The 23369-nt window shown below is 31.8% G+C and overlaps 3 protein-coding genes across 6 annotated transcripts; 1 reads left to right on the top strand and 2 right to left on the bottom strand.

Moving 5' to 3' along the window:
* Positions 1–14: 14 nt before the first annotated feature.
* Positions 15–16778, bottom strand: ova (ovaries absent). Of its 3 annotated transcripts, none has more exons than XM_089589416.1 (7): positions 16758–16778; positions 7729–8029; positions 7478–7618; positions 2315–2512; positions 1963–2163; positions 1224–1734; positions 15–951 (listed from the first exon to the last, which is right to left on the bottom strand). In XM_089589416.1, exons 2-7 carry the CDS (start codon positions 7933–7935, stop codon positions 188–190), a joined length of 2022 nt encoding a protein of 673 aa, XP_089445542.1. In that variant the 5' UTR covers positions 7936–8029; positions 16758–16778; the 3' UTR covers positions 15–187. The 3 variants fall into 3 exon arrangements, with proteins under 3 accessions (XP_089445542.1, XP_089445541.1, XP_089445540.1); XM_089589415.1 differs by lacking the exon at positions 16758–16778 and adding an exon at positions 14875–15215; XM_089589414.1 differs by lacking the exon at positions 16758–16778 and adding an exon at positions 8607–9031.
* Ubc10 (ubiquitin conjugating enzyme 10) lies at positions 16461–18227 on the top strand. Its single transcript, XM_023392399.2, has 4 exons — positions 16461–16615; positions 16832–16927; positions 17030–17216; positions 17337–18227. The coding sequence occupies exons 1-4, from the start codon at positions 16583–16585 to the stop codon at positions 17495–17497; spliced, it is 477 nt and encodes a 158-aa protein (XP_023248167.2). The 5' UTR covers positions 16461–16582; the 3' UTR covers positions 17498–18227.
* On the bottom strand, positions 18181–23174 carry Dna2 (DNA replication helicase/nuclease 2). 2 transcript variants are annotated; one of them, XM_089589413.1, is made up of 13 exons: positions 23148–23174; positions 22832–23043; positions 22038–22711; positions 21226–21978; positions 20735–21139; positions 20441–20677; positions 20222–20368; positions 19762–20158; positions 19500–19693; positions 19209–19395; positions 18873–19061; positions 18616–18795; positions 18181–18538 (listed from the first exon to the last, which is right to left on the bottom strand). In XM_089589413.1, exons 2-13 carry the CDS (start codon positions 22895–22897, stop codon positions 18326–18328), a joined length of 3642 nt encoding a protein of 1213 aa, XP_089445539.1. In that variant the 5' UTR covers positions 22898–23043; positions 23148–23174; the 3' UTR covers positions 18181–18325. The 2 variants fall into 2 exon arrangements, with proteins under 2 accessions (XP_089445539.1, XP_014211220.2); XM_014355734.2 differs by having other exon boundaries at positions 22832–23173.
* Positions 23175–23369: the final 195 nt, after the last annotated feature.

Here is a 23369-nt window from a genome sequence, read left to right as displayed (position 1 = left end):
TTAAAAGAGATACAAAAAAAAAAAAAAAAAAAAAAACAAATTGTTTCTCAGAAACAACTTTATAAACTTATCATGATGTGGACGTATTTTAGAATAAAATAGACGTTGCACTGCAGTAACCCATCAGCACTGATCGACGTCTTTTAAAAAGTTTGATGAAAACCAGTCTACCTGAGATCACAAACGTTCAGGGTTCGTCGTCGTAGGTCGAGGCCGAATGATTAAGATAGCTGTTTCTGTGCTGGCTCGCAAGCCAAGTCGTCGTTGAATCAGCCACGTAATAACGAGTCTCGCCGCCGCAATATCTGTTGGGCGATATGTACATGTTCATTTCGGGCACACCCTGCATTGTTGTTTGCTTCTTTCCCAGATGGTCGTAATTATCGTCCATGGGCCTATACGGGCTCGAGCTCACCTCGTCCTCGGACAGTTCCTCGTCAGACGAAACGAGATCTACCACGGTAATCGTCCTGCTTGCGTTCCTTGACTTTGCGAACACCATAGGTGAAGGATTCGGGCGCTTTAGAGTTTGCGGCTTCATCAGAGGAGTTCGTGTTACTACAGGAGGGTTGACTGGCCTGATTGGAGCGACTACAGCCTGCGGTCTCTTATGATGTACGGTGGTCAAGCTCACCATGGGCTCCCTGATGCTTAGTTGGGACAGCAGTGATAATGGTACTGGTGGTGGAATTGGTGGTGAAGGTGGTGGATCGTCGTCTTCGAGGTCGATGATTTCGATAGGGTTGGACTCGTCACCCGGTTCAGCCTCGAAAGAGAGCACCGACTCGATCGAAGGTGATCTTGGTCGAAATTGTGGCACCTGGCGCTCTGGGCTCTTATACCTAGAAGGATCGCGTTTCAGCTCTTCAAGCTTCTCATCAGTAAGTCGTTCTACAACGACGTAGATTGGCTTACAGGACAGATATTTCAACTGAGAAGGAAGATCCAACACTGGAACAACAACAAAAAAATAAAACATAGACAACGCTTTTTTTTCAATTTTACGCGTCGGTCAATATAATTATATCGACAAGGAAAATCTAAAGCCGTCTCTGTTTTCATTTTTTCAAGTACAATCATCGAACACGAATGTTTTACGTGGATCAAACGACGCGGGATATAAAAAAAATTAAGGATATCCGGATATCGAAAATAAAACATTTTTGCCTTTCTTTCCTTTCCACCTACATATAAAGAAAATGTAAAACTGAGATCATACTCACTTGGTTTGCCGCTGTAGTTTCCAAAATTGTACAAGTGAACGTACTCGCTCGATCGTGACGTTTTATCTCGGTTTGGTTTGTATGTAACAGACCATCGATCGAGTTCGTACGTTTTTGTGAGCCACTTTGGCTTCAACGATATGGACAAGGCTGGTGCGTGTAGGTGCCTTTCTATTCTGTCGAGTCGTTCCTGCTGGATGGCTTCTGTCATCATTTTCGACTTTTTGCCGAGAGATAGACCAGCTGGGGAGGAAAAGGGTATCGTGGGACATCGGGTAAGATTTATGGAGCCGCGAATGCGATTTGAGGAACGGAGTTGCGCCGAGTCTAAGAACGCCGACAAGGCGTTCTTTTTGTCACTACTCTGAGTGCTCGGTTGATTTGTGTTAGAATTGTTTGGTCTCATGTGAAAATAGTCCATAAATTGGTCTTGCGTCAGTTCTGGTTCCCCTTCGATATCTATGGGTGTTGGTGGTCTTGGTTCAACGGTATAACACAGTTTTTCATGTTCCTATGCGATGCAAACAAAAGAAATTTTTTTTTTTTTTTTTTTTCAAATAATAAATTTTCTATGTGACAAAAGGTGTTTATTGAGGATACGTTTATCCTAATATCATTTTTACGTACTGAATTTATTTTTAAAACGTACATAATTTACAGTTTTTTTTGTTTTAATCTCACAAAAATTCAAGACTGATGAAAAATAGGTAAATCTAAGAAATCTTTGATGAAAGTATACCTGCATTTGATGATAGCCAATCAATTCTGCATCGCATGTATCACAAAGGTAAATATCGTCGGTTGGTGGCTCTACCATAGCTGGGGATGGAGCTTGTCTTTGGGATCGTCTTCGTAGACACTTTGCTAAACTGGAATTTTCTTTCGATTTTTTAGCTGACAGCAATTTTTTTCTTGGACTCTCGATTTCTTTATCATAATTCTAGAATTGATACATTTATTCAGATATGGATACGAATAAAATTAATTTCAGTACCTTTTAAATTTAACAACGGTAATTTTTTTTCCATCCCTCCAAATTTTTACATTAATCGCGAAACAAATGAAATGAGGAGAAAATTTTAATTAATTACCATATTTTCAATACGAAAGGTAACTAGTAGTTTTCCAGTAGTTTTGAGGTATAGGCTTGTTGTAGAGTCCCAATTATTGATATATTCCAGTTTTTCGTGAGGATATTGAGCCAAATAAGAACAGAAGCGAAGTAAATATTCACTTCTGTGGTACGTGTAGCACCGAAAAACGAGTTTTTTTAAGTTACTCATATAGCTCTGAAACGTAAATGAAGTAACGAAATGAATACACCTACGAGTTTTGAAAATTCAAGTATACATAAAAATAAGACTTTTTAAGCACTTTGAGTGTGCTGCTGTTAGAGAAACTTAATGTAAGTAAATAAAAAAGAATTTAGATTATAAAATAATGTTGAGCAGTATGAAATATGGTTGATTTTGTTTTTCAACAGGATTTACGGTGCACGTATACTCTACAAACATTACATGACAAAACTCAACAATTTTTATTATTTAAACGCTAAAAATATCTTTATGCTAAAAACCTGACGATTTTTGAAACCTTTGTATTCCATTAGATATTTTTCTACCTCCCAAAAAAAATTCAGATTTTTACCTTCTGAATTTTTTAGATAATATAATCAAATATGCTATAAAAAATGCGCAGTTTAAGAATTAAAGTTGAATTGAAAGAACATGTATCTGAATTTTGTTATACTGCCCGTTTCAAGAAAAAACTTTTGTTATTAAATTTTAGCAACAAAGTGAAATATTAAAGATGTTAATTAAAAAAAAAAATTATTTGTTTAAATTAACGAGTATTATTTTTCTTAGCTCATTCTTTAATTTCCTTGGCTATTATATTCGTTAACTATGAAGTAGTAATTTTTAAGACCAAAAATACTACCAGGAATTTTTAAACTACTTTTCCATAATTAACACATCATGTTTCCTCTGAATTAAAATTAAGTATGTTATCCCATGTATTTACTAATCCAATTGATGCGAGGTTATGTTATTTTTTCTTTACGAACGTAATACATTTTGGCTAGCTCCTATACTTCAATGATATAATGAACCTCAATGCATAACCTATCATCTAAATCGACTAGTTTCAGCTTCCATATTTCTAGTGGATGGGTTTTAAAAAAATTCTAAGAATACATTTTTTCTGGACTATTAATATGACTAGTATTTTTTCCAATGATGTCCATTTTTTTAACTTTACTTTAATTGCAGAAATTAGCTTAACCAATTTTTTACTGATTTAAAAAAAACTGAATATAATTTTCAACTTTTCACTAGGTATATTAATTTAGAAAAATTCTATTATGTAAAATTGTAGGGGGTGAATCTGATAACTTCACTTCAAGGTATTACACGATGATAATAGTAAAAAAAGTCGACTATTTAATAATTAATACATTAATATAAAATTCGATATTTTGGAAAAATACGCACACATAAAAAATTACGAAAAAGATTTGATATCCAAGGTTATCCCTCAAGTCAAAAATTATTGTCAAAAATGTTTTGTGAACGTAAATTTATAAAAAATAGTTTTTAATTCATATTTTACGTAAAAATAATTATAATTAATAGTATATTTTTACTGTAGCATTCATTAATTAATAGTAACAATATTATATTAGAATGCACGTAAAAAATTACAATTAAGTTAACAATGAAATATTTAACATGTGTTTTCTAGTATTTTGAAAAGCACATGCAAAACTACCACATAAAAAAAGAAAGATAAGGGCTCAACTCAAAAAAATCTCAGATTATTATATTACTATGAAATAATGAAATTAAATATTATATTAAACATGAAATGAAATATTAAAGAGAAAAAAAAAATGTATAATATGTAGTTGTATTAAGAATTGACGGAATAAAGTGAAAAATGCAATTAGAAGCGATAGTAAGACTGAATCCTCGCCAAACTTATTAAAAAGAAAAAAAAAACAATTTGTAATACAAAAAAAAAGAAATATAAATAAAAGTCGTAAATATGGCGTCATTAACATTACTAAGAAATGATATAATATTAAATACTTTTTATGCCAGTGGCCTAAAATGTTCACTTGTCACTCGCTGCGACATGAAAAATAATTGTATACGTACCACGGTCAGAAGTGAAGAAGCCTCATTGTCCTGTTAGACTGAGGTAAAGCCAAGACTTTCTTAATATTTATAGCCTACAGTTAAGTACTTGATGTACTCAGGGAAATTATTTCGAGAAATAGTGAAATCTACGGCTTAGCATATTGTGCCATAAATGGATTAACAGTGATTCACGTATGTCGTCAACACATTCCAGTGACTTTAGTATGGGGCAAGCGAATTGGCAAGCTCAGCTCAGAGGGCGCTAGAGAGAACAGCCGATTTTTTCGAGCAGAATTTTCGATGAAGACTTAATTCAAGAAATTAAATAAAACTTATGGGGTTACTTCATGGCTGAAAATTGCAAAAAAAAACTGAAAAATATTTTCTTAAGATTTAAGAGACGAGGTTATACGCTATCATAATTTTACTTCATAACTCACGAATAAAAATTACCTAATTTATTTTAAAAAATTGTAACACTCAGAAACAAACAACTTTCGTACATAATGCTACAATCTTAAATTGTTAAACTATATATTTTATGAGAACACTACCTTTATTAATTCTCCAAAAAAAATACTAAGCTTGCTTCTATTATTTCCCCCTGATAACTACTAAGTACATGAAGGTGTGAAGTGCCACGTCACTCGAATGTGGTTCGTTTTCATGGGACAGAGAAAATGACGCAAGCGTCACCTTCGAAAGTACAATATACTTAGGTCTTTGTTGTGCACCAAACTTTCGATACTGTAGGTTAAAATGGTTACCATGCATCTGAGTCATGCTGCACGTGAACAGAAAGCACTTGAGTAACGCAGCTCACGAGCTCACCTCGGAGTTGTATATTTAAAAAGTTGATAACAATTACATTTTGATTGATGTTTGACACATTCGCAGTGGACGAAAATTTTTCATCTATTAAAGATGAGATCTTGGCACTATTTCTACCAAAGTTAAAATATTGAAGCGTTCTGTCAGTGCGTCTTTTTAAGCGGGACAATGACTTGTCATTTAATAATTTTAGAATCTGTTTTATTAAAAGCTACAATCCAAAGTAAGGTGCAGCTATCAATAAGACCATGTATAAATAATATAATAGTACAATTTAATATTATCAATATAATTTAAACAGATTGATGGATCACGCGACGAAGCCTATTTAATCGAGATTTTATTTGTTAAGGCTAATCACATAGTTAGTTCATAGCAAGAAAATTCAAGTATGTCAGGTTTAAGACATAAAAAATATAATTAGTACATTAAGGTTAAATCAAAATAAGTATTATTTGTTAAGAAAAAAAAAAAAAAAAAAAAGGGGGTTATGGGTTAATTAGTTGGGTAATGGGTGAGGGGTTATTGGTGGAGGTTAGGGTCAAACCACTCTACTTATTTGAGTGGTATACAGGTAGGAAAAATACAATATAAAAATATTCCAATTAAGAGTTTGTGATGTTGGGTTCCACTTAAATAAATTTTGAATTTAATAACTAAATTGGACTTTTCAGTTGTGAATATTAGTATTTTTTTATTAAACTTGATTTTATTGTGAAGGTCCGCGATTGCAATTACTTAAGAGGTTATGTTAATAAAACGCAGTTATACATGATTTTTTTTTAAATAAGATATTACAGGGGGAACTGAGGATTTGTTTGTATTGACAGATAAAAAAAAACAGTAATTTACTGACTAATAATGATGCTAAGCGTGAGAACTATCAGAATTACAATAAGTATGAATACCGTATCTGTCCGTAATAGCAAATATGAAATAAAAGAGTTAGATATTTTTAACGATTTCATACAAGCGACCCGAAAGTGAGTAACATAACCTTCATTTCGTTATGCCAAATCAGAACGGACTGATCTCACCGTCAAAGTGACACGAGAGTGATGAGAGTGACAATAAATTACGTTTCCACCACAGTCGTGACATTGTATTATTTTATTAACTATCAGTCATCTGTTGTACTATTTAATTTAGTTTCTTTTCAATGATAAAGCTGTGAAGAATGCGCTTATTACGACCTTCGTTAATTTTACGTCTGATAACGCAAAATGGTTAGAAAATTGATACAATATATGTACAGCCTATACAAATTAGCGCTTTTCTTTCAAAATGGGCTCTGCTATCCTTTTTTTTATTCTTATAAATACTTACACACAAATATTTCGATTAAGGTATGACTAGCCCTGTCAAATTTCAACTTCATTAATAAAGAACCTTTAAGGCAGTTCAATACATAATAGAAATGATGAGTTACTCATGAAATTTCGTATGCAGGTAAACTAATATCTAATAGGAACTTTATTTAATTTTTGTAAATTTAGAGATGCCTAAGAGGTGACAGCGGGAGTGGTAACAATCATAGTTATAATGAATTTAATATGGAATTATCAGGATTGTCTTTCTGTGCACTTCTACTGTCATATATGTATATTAAACAAAATAACGACTAGCTTTTAGTCATTTTTTTTGGTACATTAAAAAATATCTAATTTACAAAACATAGTAAGTTAAGTAATTTACTAGCTTAATGCTATTATTTTATTTTCTTTTATGTAAGATATGTTATTAAATTTTGAATATTGACATATGTGTAAATAGGTTCTTTATCGATTAAATACTTGGCGTCAGGTTTTTATCATATAAATAAGTAAACACGTATATTAATTATTTTTACAATAATCAATGTGATGCAAAAAATTAACAATGTTATTTCTTTAAAACCATACTTTGTGATAAATTACAGTTAACCATGGTCAAAATTTCTTTACATAATCTTGGCTAATTTGAATGATGTATATTTTGAAAAGATATATATATATAAATGACAGAAACATACATTTTAAAGATATCATACTAATGTATATTAAGAATCTTTCTATATTTAGAACAAAAATTAAGATACTGTGTTTACTTATTCTGAAGTATAAGTAGGGTGAGCCTAGTTAACAATGAATCGATACAAATGTTGTGTACAATGAAATGTGTTAAATTTGTATATGCATTTCTTTGTAATACTAGGATGTTTTGAAATTGTTCTATAGTTCTTTACTACAAAATATTCACAAGATATAATTGAATGTGTAGAAAAATAAGTAAAAAGATACTTACATCATAAATTTTTTTGGGTCTCACAATAGGTATAGAAAATTTCACTTCCTTAGGCCACCATTTTGGTTCACTTATCACATCAGTTGTGTCATGCCCCAAAGAACACTGTACCATAAACGTTATGAATCTTTCCAGCTCTGGCTACATAACAAAATTATTTCTTTTATAACACACACTCAGTTTTTACTTCTCAAAAGTATATTCATGCCAGTCCATGACTGCTCTTGTATTACAAGTAATACAATACATACCAGTGTGATCTTTTCCAAGGATGTGGGATATCCATTGGCAAATAATAAAGGAAGATTTGATATCATTGAGCCTTCCTCGACAGTATCGCCGGTGCCTAGATCAACATCCCCAGTGGCAGCCATCATACTTTCATCCACATAAGTGGAGAGAGATTCTTGCCCCAAACCTACCCCATAACTATTTTCTTGAACAGCTGAGTACCTCATTTTTTCAACATCAGCATCTTGATTTTTTTGACACCACCTTCCACGCTTGTATCATAGCGTGTACATGTTACAAAAATTTTCGATCCATAGTTATCTGTTAAAAAAAAAAAAAAAACATTTTTTTTTCAAAGTATAAAAAATATACAGTTATAATCTAAAAACGAAAAAAAACTAAGCAATATTTCTTTTGATCATAAATTAAATCAATAGTTTTGTAATGATTGAAATATTCATTTTGTTCAAAAATACTTTTTTTAGTTTTACAATTTTTTATACAAACTGATGTATTTATTTTTTTTATTTTTTTTATTTTTTTTCTTTATTTTTAACCCAAACCTTTTAAACAGGGAAGAAAAATATATTTAAATATTATTTAAAAGAAAAACAATCAGTTCCAAGTTAAAAAAAAAAAATCCTCGAGGAAGCTGTAGATGGAAAAGTGGAACAAGGTTACATTCGAGCGTCCCTCGTTACGCTCCAAGTTGGAAAAGTCACGAACCGAGGAACTGACAGTCGTTCCCCGATTACGCTAGTACAGTCGCCTTCAACTGTGCACGTAGTTCACGCCACTACGTAGCCAAAGATGGCGGAATTCTCACAATTATATTTCAAGAAAAAGAAAGAGCCAAGGACTATCTATAGGAATTACAAAAGAAATGCTAGAGTAATACCTCTAGTGTGATTGTAACTCCCTTTCTATGAGTTTTCAGCTGGGGACGCAGTAGTCTTAACGACTTTTTACAACTTTGTGTTCCTTTCCTATTTCTCTTGTACTCATACACTTGCGCGCAAATACACACACGCGCGCGCGCGCACTATCGTCCACATGAGAACGATAAAGAACCGCGCGCAAGACAAAAATGCTCTCCACGATCCCGAAGAATTTATAAACGGGAATTAAGCCTCTTAGGTCTGTACTCGCGCCGGGAACGGTGGAACTGCAGCTGTTCTACGTCGCTTGACTACAGCTCTATACTACTTTTGCTACTGTCGATGTGGCGGAGGGGAAACAAAAGTTATTCTCGCTGTATATTCTCTATACTGTATAGAACTACTCCAAGTTTCCTTTCCCTACCAGCTGAAACTACAGCGGTGAGCAACGCCAAGCGACTGAACTGGGAGCTTGTGAAACTATATTTGTGCGAGGTCATAAGTACACTATATACAAATACCCCACACGTCCACGCACGCGCACTTACTCCGGGAACAATAATGAAGTAAACATGGAGGAGTTCCAACAGACCCACCACACCTAACCTTCACTCATTTTTATGCAATCGACGCCATTTTGACGTAGTTGTACGTTACTTATGATACACTCATATATTGACAAAATATGTTTAATACAACTGTTGAGATCTAACTTTTTGACAATCAACGTGTTGTCATGTCGTAAGTTCTCTTTTTATTCAACAAATGGAAATTCAAACAATCGACCAATAATTTCAAGAGTCTTAGAGAACCCTAACCTTCAAGTTACACAGTTCATAAGTGTTCTGCTCTAATCACAGTAATCAGTTTAACAATACTTAATGTTATAAACGTAAAAATTTACAACGCCAAAATTAGGATCGGCCATTGAAATGTAGAAAACAAACTTGTCAACGAAGATTTACTTTTTCAATAACTAATATCTTGTAGGTTATAATAACCTTACTACTTCAATCATAATTACAGTAATACGTAAAATAATTCGATACATTTTTTGCATAAGCACAAGTATACTTCAAATATAAGCACAAAGTATATTTCATGTACATTCTAGAGGTTATAGCAGGTTTTTTTTACAAATCACCATACCAACTAACAACTTTCAATATTTCCTTGCAATTTTCTCAATAAAATAAAAAATCGTTGTTCATTCTTTGGCACTTCATAATCCCCACCGCCCCCCACAGTTTTTCTGTCAGCCTCCCACTGTCTCCCCGCATGCTATGCAATGCTTTTTAAGTCACCTTTCTCTCTATATATATGTATATATAATTATTAAAGATACAGAAAGAGACTATACAAATCAGAACTGAAGCACTTAAAAACAATTTGTACTTGATTTATATTAACAGCCCCCCCCCCCCACACCAATAATTCTATTTGTTACTTTACACCATATTTTTTTATTAATAAGTATGAAACGTATAAAACAATTGAAGATACGTGACTTTGCGATGTATGTGTTCAATTCTCAGAGTTGTTATATTATTGTCCTTTTCTTTTTTCACGTTTTTATCTGTATTTTCTACACTATCAATGCTGAGTCAAATAGATTGATTTTACACTTTTAAATGTTATGAAAAAAAAAAAAAAAAGTTTTCAAGAAATTAAATGTAATTCAGAACATTTATAAATCACAGTCAACATTACATATAGACTCAAATAAAAAAAATGATTGCCTTCAATGATGAATGATTCATTTTTATACGTGGGTGGCGGCTGGCAAGCGAGGCAAGTAGAGGGGGCGGAGTCCCACGAGTATGAATATATACCTACACGTTTGTATACGTGAAAACGTTATACTGATTCAAGTAAAGCAATACTACTAGCGGTCAAAATCTAATAGTGGACATTTTCCTCATTAAGCGATTTGGAGCATATTTCGATGTACGAAAAATGCGATTTTAAATAATAAACAATATGATAGTAATAATAGTAATAGTAAAACCCACGAGCCCACTTCATACTTCATAAACAAATGAAAAAAAAAAATTTTCCTCTAGAATTATGACCTAGCATAAATAATTTAATGAGTCAGTATTGGAAAATTAATTACTAAGGTAGTGTCTGCAAACAGGATCGCAATAGTAACAGAAACATCAACGAACAGACAGTAAAACTACAATATTTTAACGTAGCGAAGATTTAATTACATTAAGCTTGCATTAAAATCAGTCAAAAAATTTGGTTTAAAAAATCAGAGAAGATTTAAAATACAAATCAAGTATGCACCATTTAAACAGTTAACAGCACTGCTAACCTATAGCAGCTATAAGATTTGAATATATTATTTAGTTTTCTACCTGTACTTTCGCATGTCTACAAAGAGAAGGGTGCTCCAAATGCGAATTGGACAAGTTTAAAGCAGTATGTGAAACTTGTATGGTTTTTAAACATCACCTACCACCACACTGATCGGATATCGAGGAGTACAGTAAAAAATATACTTTTATAAAAATCATTGCTGAAATACATACTACATTGAAATGAACTTTTGAAAAAATTGTTGCAAAAATTTCCTAATGATTTTTTTTATTAATATTTAAAATGTAAGGTTTCGTTACTTTATCAAGATAAATCAAACGCAATATTGTGACTAAAATTTAAATTATCTTAAATTATTCAAAAAAAATTTTAAAGCAACAAGAATTAGTATGTTGTTATACTTCTGCATAAATTTAGTTGCACAGTTTATTGATATATTTAGATGTTACGTGAAGTATAAAATATTTTTCCAAGTCCAGGAATATATCAAATAGATTATGAATTATTTATTATTTTTAGCATTACTAAAAATATGTGTGATAATATAATACAAAAATTTGATCACCTCGACCTTTGCAAATATTAATGATTAAAAATATGAAGTCTTAACAACATATGTGTGCCTTTTTTTCAGCTTGTATTATACCAAACATACAAAATACTTGGTATTTTATTTGATACCTTTTTCATTTCACTTTTATTTCAACAGTAACTATAGTCTTGTGTAAGTGAAGTAAGTAGAGATATAACGTAACTGCGAGTTCAAACTTTCTACGAGTGTAGTAAGTATAACTCGCAGGATACTAAACAGAAGGGGCTTTATTTTATGAATCTACCTAAACAATTTCCCAGTGATTAACTTTAACTATATTTTTTGCGAATACAATTTTTTACAACAATCTAGCTGAAATACCGCAGGAATTACATTCAATATTTTTTAAAAATATTTCTTCTTGGTAGAAAATAATTGATTCTTAATGTAAATTGGCTATATGAAAATAACATGTAATTGTACAGTAACATTAATTTTAAATTATTATAATGTTAGCATGAAAAATACGTAAAATTATAGAAATTGATGAAAGTAATCATTACCATCAAAAAAATTATTTTTGTCAATAATTATGTAAAAATGTGTAAATAATAAAATGTATATTATGTTTATTAAAGACAAAATTTAGTATATTTTTAGTAGCTTGACAGTGATTTTTTGTAGCTGGGTTACTATTATTAATTATTTCGATACTTCAATTTTTGTGTTGGCTGTTTCTCGATTGTTGACTGCTATTTAATTCATACATGGTGCAAGAAACAATTTTTTTAGGGCATTCTTACACAAAATAGATAATAAGTATATACTTTCCAAATTTTATGATTTACATAAGTTAAACAATTACTGAGTATATTATTAGCCACTACAAGTTTTGAAAACTGGATTGTAAGCATAATTTTTATTGATACATCCGAATAATATGTGCACTTAACTGACATGTTTATTCGGGATTATATTTAAAAAAAAAAAAAATTGTGAATCAAATTAAAGCTCTGCGATGCCTCTCTGGACTAAAACCCTAACTAAAAAAAAAAAATATCGTGTTTGTGTTAGATTTTGGGAACCCTGAAACGTTTTTACAATTAATGTCGTTTTAACGATAAATTTGAAGCAAATAAGTTAATATTACACCCCCTCAATACGAACTTAATGTTTCTAGAATGCTTACAAAAAGGAACCTCATCTAGCACTAAGAATACCGTTATATTTTTGACGACGTATAACCAACTGCAAACTTTTTAATGAATTAACTTTTTATACTTGTGTACATAAAACAATTACGGAAATATATAATATTTTGATAATGCTTATGAGTTTAGTGAAAGTTAATAAATTTATGATTGATTTCAAGTACAGAATTTTAAATCCATAGCGTATAGATACGATTTCTATAATTCAGCAAAAACAAAGTATAAGGAATTTAAAATAAAACTTTAAGCGTCATAGTCTGGACAGTTTGAATAAAGTAATGCGGTATAAAAATTGACCTATCTCAAGTTTGCACATGTTGATAAAAGAGCTCGTTCGACTCACTTATTGCTAACGAAATGCTACTTAATTGAAAATTTTTTATTTCAGCTTTTTCTCAACAAATAAATGCAAAAATTTTAAGGTTAACTTATTAATACGTTGAGTAATAACTTAATCAATTAGAGTTCTGTTTGACATAAATTTATTAGCACACTTTTTGGCTGACACTTATGAGTCGTACCTCTTATCCGCTATTAATTCGAAGCTCAATGCTTACAAACAATGATGAATTTGCCAACATTTTCAATTTGCCTACACTACCTTCAAGAGGGTGTGGGAGAAATAGGTTATGTCAAGTAAAAGATCTGTTTTTTTTTTAGTTTTTCCTCTATTGTTTAACAAAATTTAATAGAATTTCAAAAATAAACTTAAGAGTTACAACAATAGTAAAGAGCTTTCACTCTTGAGTTAAAAAAATAAATAAATAAATGATTTACTTCTTTTTGACTGTAGAAAATTTGAGACTGATCATAAGTTTGACAGTCATAAGTATCCACACTTACGTCAAGTTACTGTAAATATTAAACAATAGTCTTCAAATTGGGCTAATATTTAGTCATTATTGCAATCAGTGATTCAGTGACGGTAGCATATTAAGAGGAAAAATAACCGAAACTAATCAGTCACTGTACTTATCTCACTAAACTCCTATATATCTAAATACTAAATGATTTACATTTTTGCGAAACCATTACAAAGCTTGGCTTTTTAACTTTTTTTATTTTTACCAAGGTATGGTACCACAAAATTTGTTATGTTTCGATTATTCTACGCCGATGTTTGTTCCTGTATTATTCAATAAAACTTGAAATTTCAAAAATAGACTTATAATCAATCATAGAAGAAAGCTCGACTGTTGGTTTTGGAAAAATAGTATATGGGTGAACCAAAACCAAACATAACCTCTACGACTGACGTTTTTTTAAATAGATGATCCTGTTTTTATCTTTATAGAAAAAAAATCTTGCAAGGTATGATTTATAATTAGGATTGTTATCCAAATAGTTTTTTTTTTCAAAATTAAATTATGTATAAACTTGTTACAATAATCACTTGAAAAAGTAAGAAAACAAAAAACAATGTTTCCTTACTGTATGACTTATTCTAATGACATACGAGGAATTTTTATTGTTTTAGCGAAGTCCAGCAGAACCCTTACTAACACACCGTTTAATCAGGAGATAAGACGATAAATGGGAGAGTCCATCTTAGGTGACTCAAAATGACGATATAATGTATTTATTAACTTGATACATGTTTTCGTATATTTCTTTAGCATTATTTCTTGTAGGAGGTAACGAATAAACAATAAATTTAAAAATCGCAACTAGTATTAATTGTCAAGTGACAAAAATTATACATACATACGTTACAAACGGTAATATAAGATTTGTTCAAACTCCTTACGATTCGGTCCGGTTCTCTTATCAATATATACCTATATATACAGAACCAGATATGTTTGGTTCGCTATATATAGGTATATTTTGTTAAGAGAACCGGACCGAACCAAAAGGGGTTTGAACGAACCTGGTTTCTGAGGTTACGTAAGTGCCGATAACCTCCTTAGAAAAATTTTCGTATCACTATAAAATTGTGTAATGTGATGTCATGATGTAAATATTGAAACTATTGAACTCAAATAAAAAAATGTTTGAATTTTTTTATCTATAAATTATTGTCACCTCTATTCAATAATTTTATGGCAAACTTGCGTAAATTGAGGTGTAATCTTGTAGGTTAGGAAAAACAATAAAATGCCAGCAGTTTGATAAACAAAAAAAATTAAATTTACGTTACTAATTTCATCAAATATAACGAATCTTTCAACATTGAAAGCCGTAGAAATAAAAGAAATTTTTTAATTTGCGGAAAAATACCTTGATTTCTATTTCAGACGTTATTTATGAGCTTGACCACAGCGGGATGATTTAGAGAGCACCAGTTCGACAAAATGGCGATTGAGTGTACGTTGGCAGAGTACGAGTCTAACCTCTTTGTTTAGTCAGAACGTTGCTGACAAAGCAAGAGATAAAAAAAACACTTTAAAAAGATATACACTATCAAGCCACAAATATAAAAAGTAATGTAGGTACTTTGAGGATACAAATAACACAAGCTATGCTTAAAATCGTCACTAAAACGACAAAATATACGAGAGACAAAATGTATCGTGCTTATTTACTTATTAGTCAGACTCACGACGTAGAAAACACATCCGCAGCCCGCGATAGCTTGCAGATAATGCAGAGGCGGTTTGTTGAGGCCTTGAGGCGCTGCTGTGCTGTCTTTCTGTAACGCACATTTAACGTTCATTGGTTGTACACCTACAAAACTAGATTGTCGACTATTTTCGACAGAATTTGAAAAACATTTACTTGTAAAAAACCGCAACTTTGAAAACGCTAATCCAAGGAGTAAATACATATTAACAATTATTAAATAAATATTTGTACCATAGTTACGGTATTTTGATTAATTCAATGTAAAACCGTTTTAATATATATTTTTCCTTGCATGGTAACAGAATGAAAACGAATCATATTTTTGAAAAAAAAAAAAAGCCAAACGGTGTGTTTATCACTTTTCTTGAATTTTTATTCGTAAAATAATTTATGAAAAATAAAACCATAAAACTTGGAGCCAAAACGTAGTTTCTTTTGTATTAATAATAATATTATCAATATTATTAAAATGGTTACTGTGCTTGTGAAAATTTCCAAATTTCACTGTAGCTCCATAAAATGTTCAGTTGGGTGATTTTGTTAACGAACATTAATGGGAACCTTTAGGGTTTTATATCTACTTGTGGTTTGACACCTTAATTGATAAAAATATTCATGACAAAGTGAGACTACTGTCACTCAACAAGAAAGAATTTAACGTCAAGAATTAACATTATCATGCACAACTCTCAGATGAAAACTCACCAACTTTTTCGTTGGATGCGAATAAATCCGTCGTGTCCTTTAGTCCTTTTGTCCAGTTTCACTTTACCACACAGTTTAAGATCAAATACTGATTTACTAATACAACAAAAGGCATCCCACGGTGTATAACTCAAGTATCCGAAAAATTGTATATATTTATGACCTATAGGTTTCATATACTAGGTAAGTAAGTAGCACACTATACTTAATATAACTCTCAGCTTCATTTAATATAAAACCCCTATTTTGGTGATAACTTCTAACTTTCTAAACGTAGTTTGTAGAACTTTTGTAAGTATTGGCTGGAGTTTCTAAGCTACACCTAAGCGGCTCTTCGCCGGACACGTGCAACACGTATATTACACCGTACGGTATCATCGTCGGTCGTCGAGATTTTGGGTCCTTGCCCTTTCGGCTCTCCTCGTCATCGTCGTCTCCGCGACAATTGTAACCCGCAGTTGGCGGCTCCTCTACACCAGTGTGTGTCCATAATCTATACCTATACCTAGTACTTGTCCATCCCATATCCCATCAGAATATCAGATGTGTAGCTGTACAACACTTCTCTACAAGTTACGATAAAAATATACGTTTCTATATCATAAGACATAGGTATAACTCAACGTCGAGCTTTCTCTGAAATTTTAACAGTGTGTATATGAAAATGGCAGCTACGAGAAGGCTGCAAAAGGTAAGATGTTCCGAAATTCACTGAGTGTGCAGCTTCGACTATTAATTCCCTGGAAATTTACCTTTGCGCTTGTTCTGCTCTGATTTTCTCAAGAAAACTTTAATTTTTAAATAAGTGACGAAGTGAGATGGTTATACTTAACCTGAGAGGAATAAAGATTCAGGGTAGAGCCAGTGCGTGGGATTATCATTTGTACTTAATTTTTTTTTCCCCCAGGAGTTGGGCGATTTGCGAGCTTCGTCGATGAAGTACTTTACAAATATACAGGTCGATGAGTCAAATATCCTCACTTGGCAGGGCCTTATACAGCCGGTAAGTCGACATCCTTGTCCTCACACGGCGATTCACTATTTTTTTCTCCATGTATCTCTGACTTGATTGAATTTTTGTTTCTTTTATTTTTGCTCCAACCAGGACAATCCACCTTATAACAAAGGTGCTTTCCGAATTGAAATCAATTTCCCAGCTGAGTATCCTTTCAAACCACCAAGAATAAATTTTAAAACCAAGATATATCATCCAAATATTGATGAAAAGGGACAAGTGTGTTTGCCAATGATCAGTGCAGAAAACTGGAAACCAACCACTAGAACAGATCAAGGTTATTACATTTTAATATCTGCAAGTTTTATGGTCTTAAGTACAATATTTTAATTTAAGGTTGTGCTGTTGCATATGAAAATTAAAGTGCGTTTGTTATTTAATTAAAAATAAATTACAGTGATACAAGCACTAATTGCGTTAGTCAACGACCCAGAACCCGAACATCCACTGAGAGCTGATTTGGCAGAGGAATTCCAAAGAGACAGAAGGAAGTTCCTTAAAAATGCAGAAGAGTACACAAAGAAATATGCTGAAAAAAGGCGAGAAACAGCAGACTAATCATGTTCATTGTAATTAACACCAAGATGCCTGACACTTTTTTCCAGATTTTGCTAGAATGTGTTTCTGTATCAAAAGTGGAATCAGGCTGAGGACATTTTTGTACAGTATAATTTTGATTTTGATGCCGAAGATAAATACATAAAAATTGTACTATTTATATGAAGAAAAAAAAAAAAAAAAAACTTTTAGGAAATAACGTATGTTGTAATTAACTATTGTGTAACATATGTCTTCATTAATAATGAAATACACCTTTTATTTAAAAAGTGTGTACTTTTCAAGTTTCTCTGATAACTTATTTATATGCTTTATGTTAAATAATTGCACTCCTGATATATTAAGTAGGTAGCCTATTACAAATTGTAAATTGTTATTTGCAACTAAAGGTTAAGTAGCAAGGTAACTTTGTTAATGAAAAGAGAGTTTATTGCAATTTTTAATGCATTCAGCTCAGAGTAGTACCCAGCTTGACGCTTTATTTTGTGTGAAATAAATTACTGAAAGACTTTTTCAGATGTGAATAAGCATTTCATGCAACCTAAGTTTAAACAAATATATAACTATTGTAATTTTGAAAATCGTTAAAATAAATTTTTCAAGAAAACACTATTACTTTTCAAACATGTATTTTTATTTATAAAGTAAACAATAAACGTACATGAAAAAATTGTATCATGAAATTAAAAATAAATGTGCATAAACTGTAGAAAAAACAAATCGACATAGATATCTGAACAGAGTTATTTTTCACTTATAAACTTACTATAGTCATGGAAATAAAAAATTTGTACTTTGCAGTTTATTAGTTGTATCTTTGAGAAAAATCTAGACTATTACCCTAATAAGATCTTCAAAACTGAAATCATCTTCTCCATCTTTTAAATCATAAATTTGGTCATGGAATTTTAAAGCTTTGATTAATTTTTTGAATGGCGTATACCTATTTAATGTATTGAGATCGCCTACAATTATCAATTTGTGTTTAGCTCTAGTCACAGCCACAGTTAAACGCTGCTTATCTTCTAGAATGTCAAATTCCTGCAAAAATAAAAAAAAAATAGTGTCGGAAAATCTCATAAATTAATATTGATAATCATTAATTAAGTTTCACTCACTGCTACATCAGTGTCTTTTGGTACGCTTTTTGAGCAACTATAAATAATTACGTCTTTATCACGGCCTTGATATTGATCAACAGTATTAACTTCAATATCACTGGAAACTATGGAGCGCAACAATTGCACTTGAGCTCGATATGGTGCAATTACGCCAATGGTTTGAGCATGTACTCCTAACTGCAATAATATCGTTGTGAATTTCTCTAGATAAATGTATGAAACATTTATTTATATTTGATTGGGTCTAATCTCACATTTTTAAGGACTTCCGTTAACCGTAAAATCATAGCCGTTTCCCAGTAGTTCGAGTTTCTTGATTTTTTTTGTTCTAGATTTATATCAAGATCGAGATGATAAGTGGCTGATGTATTTAGCATTATTACCGAATTTTTTAATCTTAAAGATAGCGTTTTTCTTATCCACCTTTCGCACAGTTCCAAGTCCTGAATATTATTTTGAAAATTAAAAAAAAAAATTTTCTACATCACAAAGAGTACTAATTATACTTTTTTTATAGTATGATTTATTTTTACTGCTATATTATAGTGTACTGTCCTCAAAGAGGTATGTACACTACCAAAAATACTTACAGCACAATTAGTTACAGGTATAGTAGAGATTGCTACTTTTTCGTTGCCAATTTGCAATTGGTCGTTATACGTCAATTTATTTGCGATATTCATAATGCATTTATTCATTCGATACTGCTGAGTTAGAGCCACTACATTGCTTTTTGCATCTAATCGCGCAAATAAAGATTCGTTTATACCCATTTTTCTGAAAATTACATTTTTCATTATTTGAAATATTGAAATTTATTTTTCTTTTAGAGTTTAAAAGAGTTTTATAATTGTAAAGTAAAAGCAAATAAAGAAACGAACCTTGCTACGTTATTTTTAGCTATTGGAGGTAACTGTTCTGGATCTCCAACGAGAACAAATTTAGATGCACAGTAAAGTGGTCGTAGAATCGTTGGCTGTAAAACTTGGGTACTTTCATCAACGATGCATACGTCAAATTTACGCCGCGACAGATGCGTATGAGTCGAACCATAGCATGTTACGCCAACGACTTTCTGTAGACATAAATTAACGTCAAAACTAAAGAATAATGTACAATGTTCAAGCACACATTGACCCTTACTTTACTGCAGTAAAGAGTGTGCAAGGCTTCTGGCGAATCACATTTTGATGTCAAATTATCATCACACTTTTCAATTAAAGCTGAATGAGCTCGCGAAGTAGATCCAAGACGTATGAAGTCTACATTAAGTTCCAGCAATTTTACTAATATGTTATCTAAAGCGGTATTTGTGTGGGCAGTAACCAGTACAGACATATCTAATTTTACCAGCAACTCGATCATAGCGACCAAAGTTTGCGTTTTACCAGTTCCTGGAAAGCCTTTTATTAACAAGTAATCATCAGCTGCCAAAGCTTTGAGGACTGCGTTTTTCTGATTTTCATTGAGTCTTTTTAAAATGCTTTTGCCAGTTTCCAGTATTGATTGCGGGAAATCAGATGAAAATGTCGCTGGACGTCTTGAATAACATATAAACAAATTATCATGATTAAGTTAATAAAAACCAGAATAATTTTTGTACCTTTCAATTATTATTCTTCGCAATTTGGAACAAATTTCGTGATCATCCAAAAGACCTCCTAGTTGTGACAAATTGTGCGTTAAAAATGAGTTGTATAAAGATTTATCTATGTGATATTCTTCATCCTTATAAATTTTGGTTATATCTCTAAAATAGTGTTAAATACATTAAAATGATACAAATATTACAGTTTCATATGGAATCGTAATGTTTTCTTACTTTTCGCAACGCACAAAAATACTAGATGAAGTATTGCTATCAAGATATCCAGTACAAATATTTATCCTACTATTTGTGCTTATAATAACGTATTCATCGTCTGAAAACTCTAACGTATTAATTTCTTTTTTTGAATTGTCACTATTTTTCAATCTTTGAAATTCGAGAAGAAATTTTCCATATTTTGGAGTAGCAGCAATTATCTTCAAACCACTGATACATGAACCTCTCTTCTCTCTGGTGAAAAAAATTCGTTTTAAGCACTTATTAAAAAGTTTTTGTAATCTAGATTACCTTTTAGAGGGCTTCATTGTCCAAAGATCACTCCATTTGAATACATCCTCGTTTTCAGTAATTTCTTCAATTTGCATTAAAGTTATCCACTTTTTTACGTATTCAACGTGTTCAGGTAATAAATGACTAGTTACGTTATCATCAAGATTTTTAAGATGATGTCCATCGTGCATTTCTTTTCGATCCCCATCAGTAAGGTATGTACAACATAAAGATTTGTAAGTGCATTTGGAACATGAGTGATGATTGATAGGTTTTGGTAATTCCATAGGCAAAACCTTTTCTTCGTCTTTTGTTTTCATTATTACTGGTTCACGTGTCGAATAGTAGGCTACCGAGTTTCTCAAAGTAATTAAATCGCGTTGTGCATGATAACTACCAATTACTTCTCTCATTGTATTTTCTCTGGAAAAAATATTGCAGATTCGACAAAATTCAGTTTGTATTCTTTGCAAAATTGTCATGGATTATTATTTAATAAAATGTATTACCTCAAATACAATAGTAGTCCCGAGTTTGTTTTACGTTCAGTCATATTCATCATCATTGTATAAAGGATTAACTGTCCCTGATGTTCATTTGAAAAACTTGCTCTACCAGTTTTTATCTCAAGAGGAAGTACTCTGCGCTCAACAGTTGGAAACAAATTATTTTTTGACTTTGTCGTAACTTCAACAGTTAAATCTATTTTTCCTTTTAATCCTAAATTCGGTAACCAAACGTTTTCTTCAATATCACAGATTTTTTCAATTCCACCATCAAAATTATTGTCAGGAGCATCCGGTTGTACTCCTTTGATGTAGCGTTGTATGAATTTATAAATTTGACCAATTGAAGGCCTCATTAGATTTTTGCAATCAGCCATAGAAACTCCAGCACTGTACATCATTTGAATGGCATGTTTTGATTTTAAAATGTCATTAAGTAAATCATTTATTTTCTTAACTTCGTATATTTCCTTTTCCAAAACTGTTTGAATAAGTTCATGGGTCAAGCTTCCTGTAAGCATAAATTGACCAGTGCCTTGATAGTATGGTAAGCTTTCCATTAGTCTAAACTTTTCTTGAAATAAACTCCGTCTATTACACCACAGTGCATTAACAACTGAAGTTCCAGAAATTAAAGTATCTGGTTGATTTATGATCCAGCCACAGTTGTTATCAACAGTCCAGTATTTAGCATCAGGAGATTCTTTCTGAGCTTTTACAATAACACATTCTCCAGGTTGAATTTTCGTGTAGCGCCTGAAACAAACAACTTTTTTCAATATTAAAGAAATAAGTAGATAATTATTATTACTCACCAGATTCCAAAACATTTGACAACTTCAGTAGCTTCAGTCTTTGGATCCTTGACAGTCATTGTGAAATCCATTTTTTCCCAAACAATATCAATGATAAGACACCTCTTTGGCTCACTTAAGTCAATGGTAGTTTCATACGACCAATCATTCACAAAAAAGTCATCTAGTTCATTGGCAGTTTCTTTATTTCCCTTATGGTTGAATGACCAATCCTCATCAAATAAATCATCCAAACTCTCTATAGATTCTGGCAACTGACTGTCAACCTTTTCCTCGTTGTTCTTTTTATTAGTTCCACACACAGTATTGCTCTTGACATCACCATTAGCTTCTATTGAGGGAATCTCTTTTAGCACCTTTTCAGGAGATTCTTTATTCTTTGAAGGCACAACATTTTGATTCTCAGTTTTGAGGGCAAACTCATCCTTTTCATTTTCAACAACAGTGATGTTACTATCAAAGGTCTTTCTGATCTTGGCCAACTTTTTAGACAAAGGATCCTTGAATTGCTTTCTCTTCTTGAGCGAGCCATCTTCGGTTATTTCATAGTTTTCTGATTCCTCATCGTCATGCTCAGATGAATCTGATGAACTTGCAACCAACTCCATAGCATTTTTTGACTGTGCAAAGTAAATGCCGACCTTTTTTTCTTGCGGTAATTGTAGAGGTGTACGCTGAAATTTTTATTTAAAAAAAAAAAAAATTAAGATAAATTGAAAACTATTTCTAACGGGTACGTGTGAGAGCCATTATTATTGAGAAGAGATACACTTATCATGTATTGCTGCACTTGCCTGCTTGGTGGGTGACTCTTTGTCATTATCTACGCGCTTTTTCGTCACTTTTAACGGTGTACTCATACTCGTTAACTTCGAAGACTGATCCTTCACGTAAAACTTTGGTAAGTATACTTCAACAAATTGGCAATCACAAACGAAACGAGATTCACGATTGACTTTGACTTGTTCATTTCGCGCCAAAATATACGGAAGTCCGGTCACGACATCTAAGTACATAAATAAAAAACGCAGAAGTAAAGAGTGCATACGAGTGCACGAAAGAGCGACATCACAACAAGTTTCAAAAGTAGACGGTTTCTATTTCATTTACTTAAGTATACAGCTTATAATTGTTACATCGTTATGCGGAAAAGAGATTTGTTTATATATATGTGTATATATATATATATACACTTTGTACATATCTCTACTTTTGCAGGTCGATTTTCAGGTAAAAGATAAATTGTACACTTCCCGCAAATAACACAAACAATTTCAACTTTTGATCTTCCATCTATAAGATTAGTTGCGGCTGGTTTATTATTAATTACAT

This window comes from Copidosoma floridanum, unplaced genomic scaffold, assembly GCF_036245765.1.
Source record: "Copidosoma floridanum isolate Cflo_tuat_1 unplaced genomic scaffold, Cflo_Japanese_pri ptg000009l, whole genome shotgun sequence".
Classification (NCBI taxonomy): Eukaryota; Metazoa; Arthropoda; class Insecta; order Hymenoptera; family Encyrtidae; genus Copidosoma; species Copidosoma floridanum.
The sequence above is the reverse complement of the archived record's forward strand: the minus strand, read 5'-3'. Positions and strand labels throughout refer to the sequence as shown.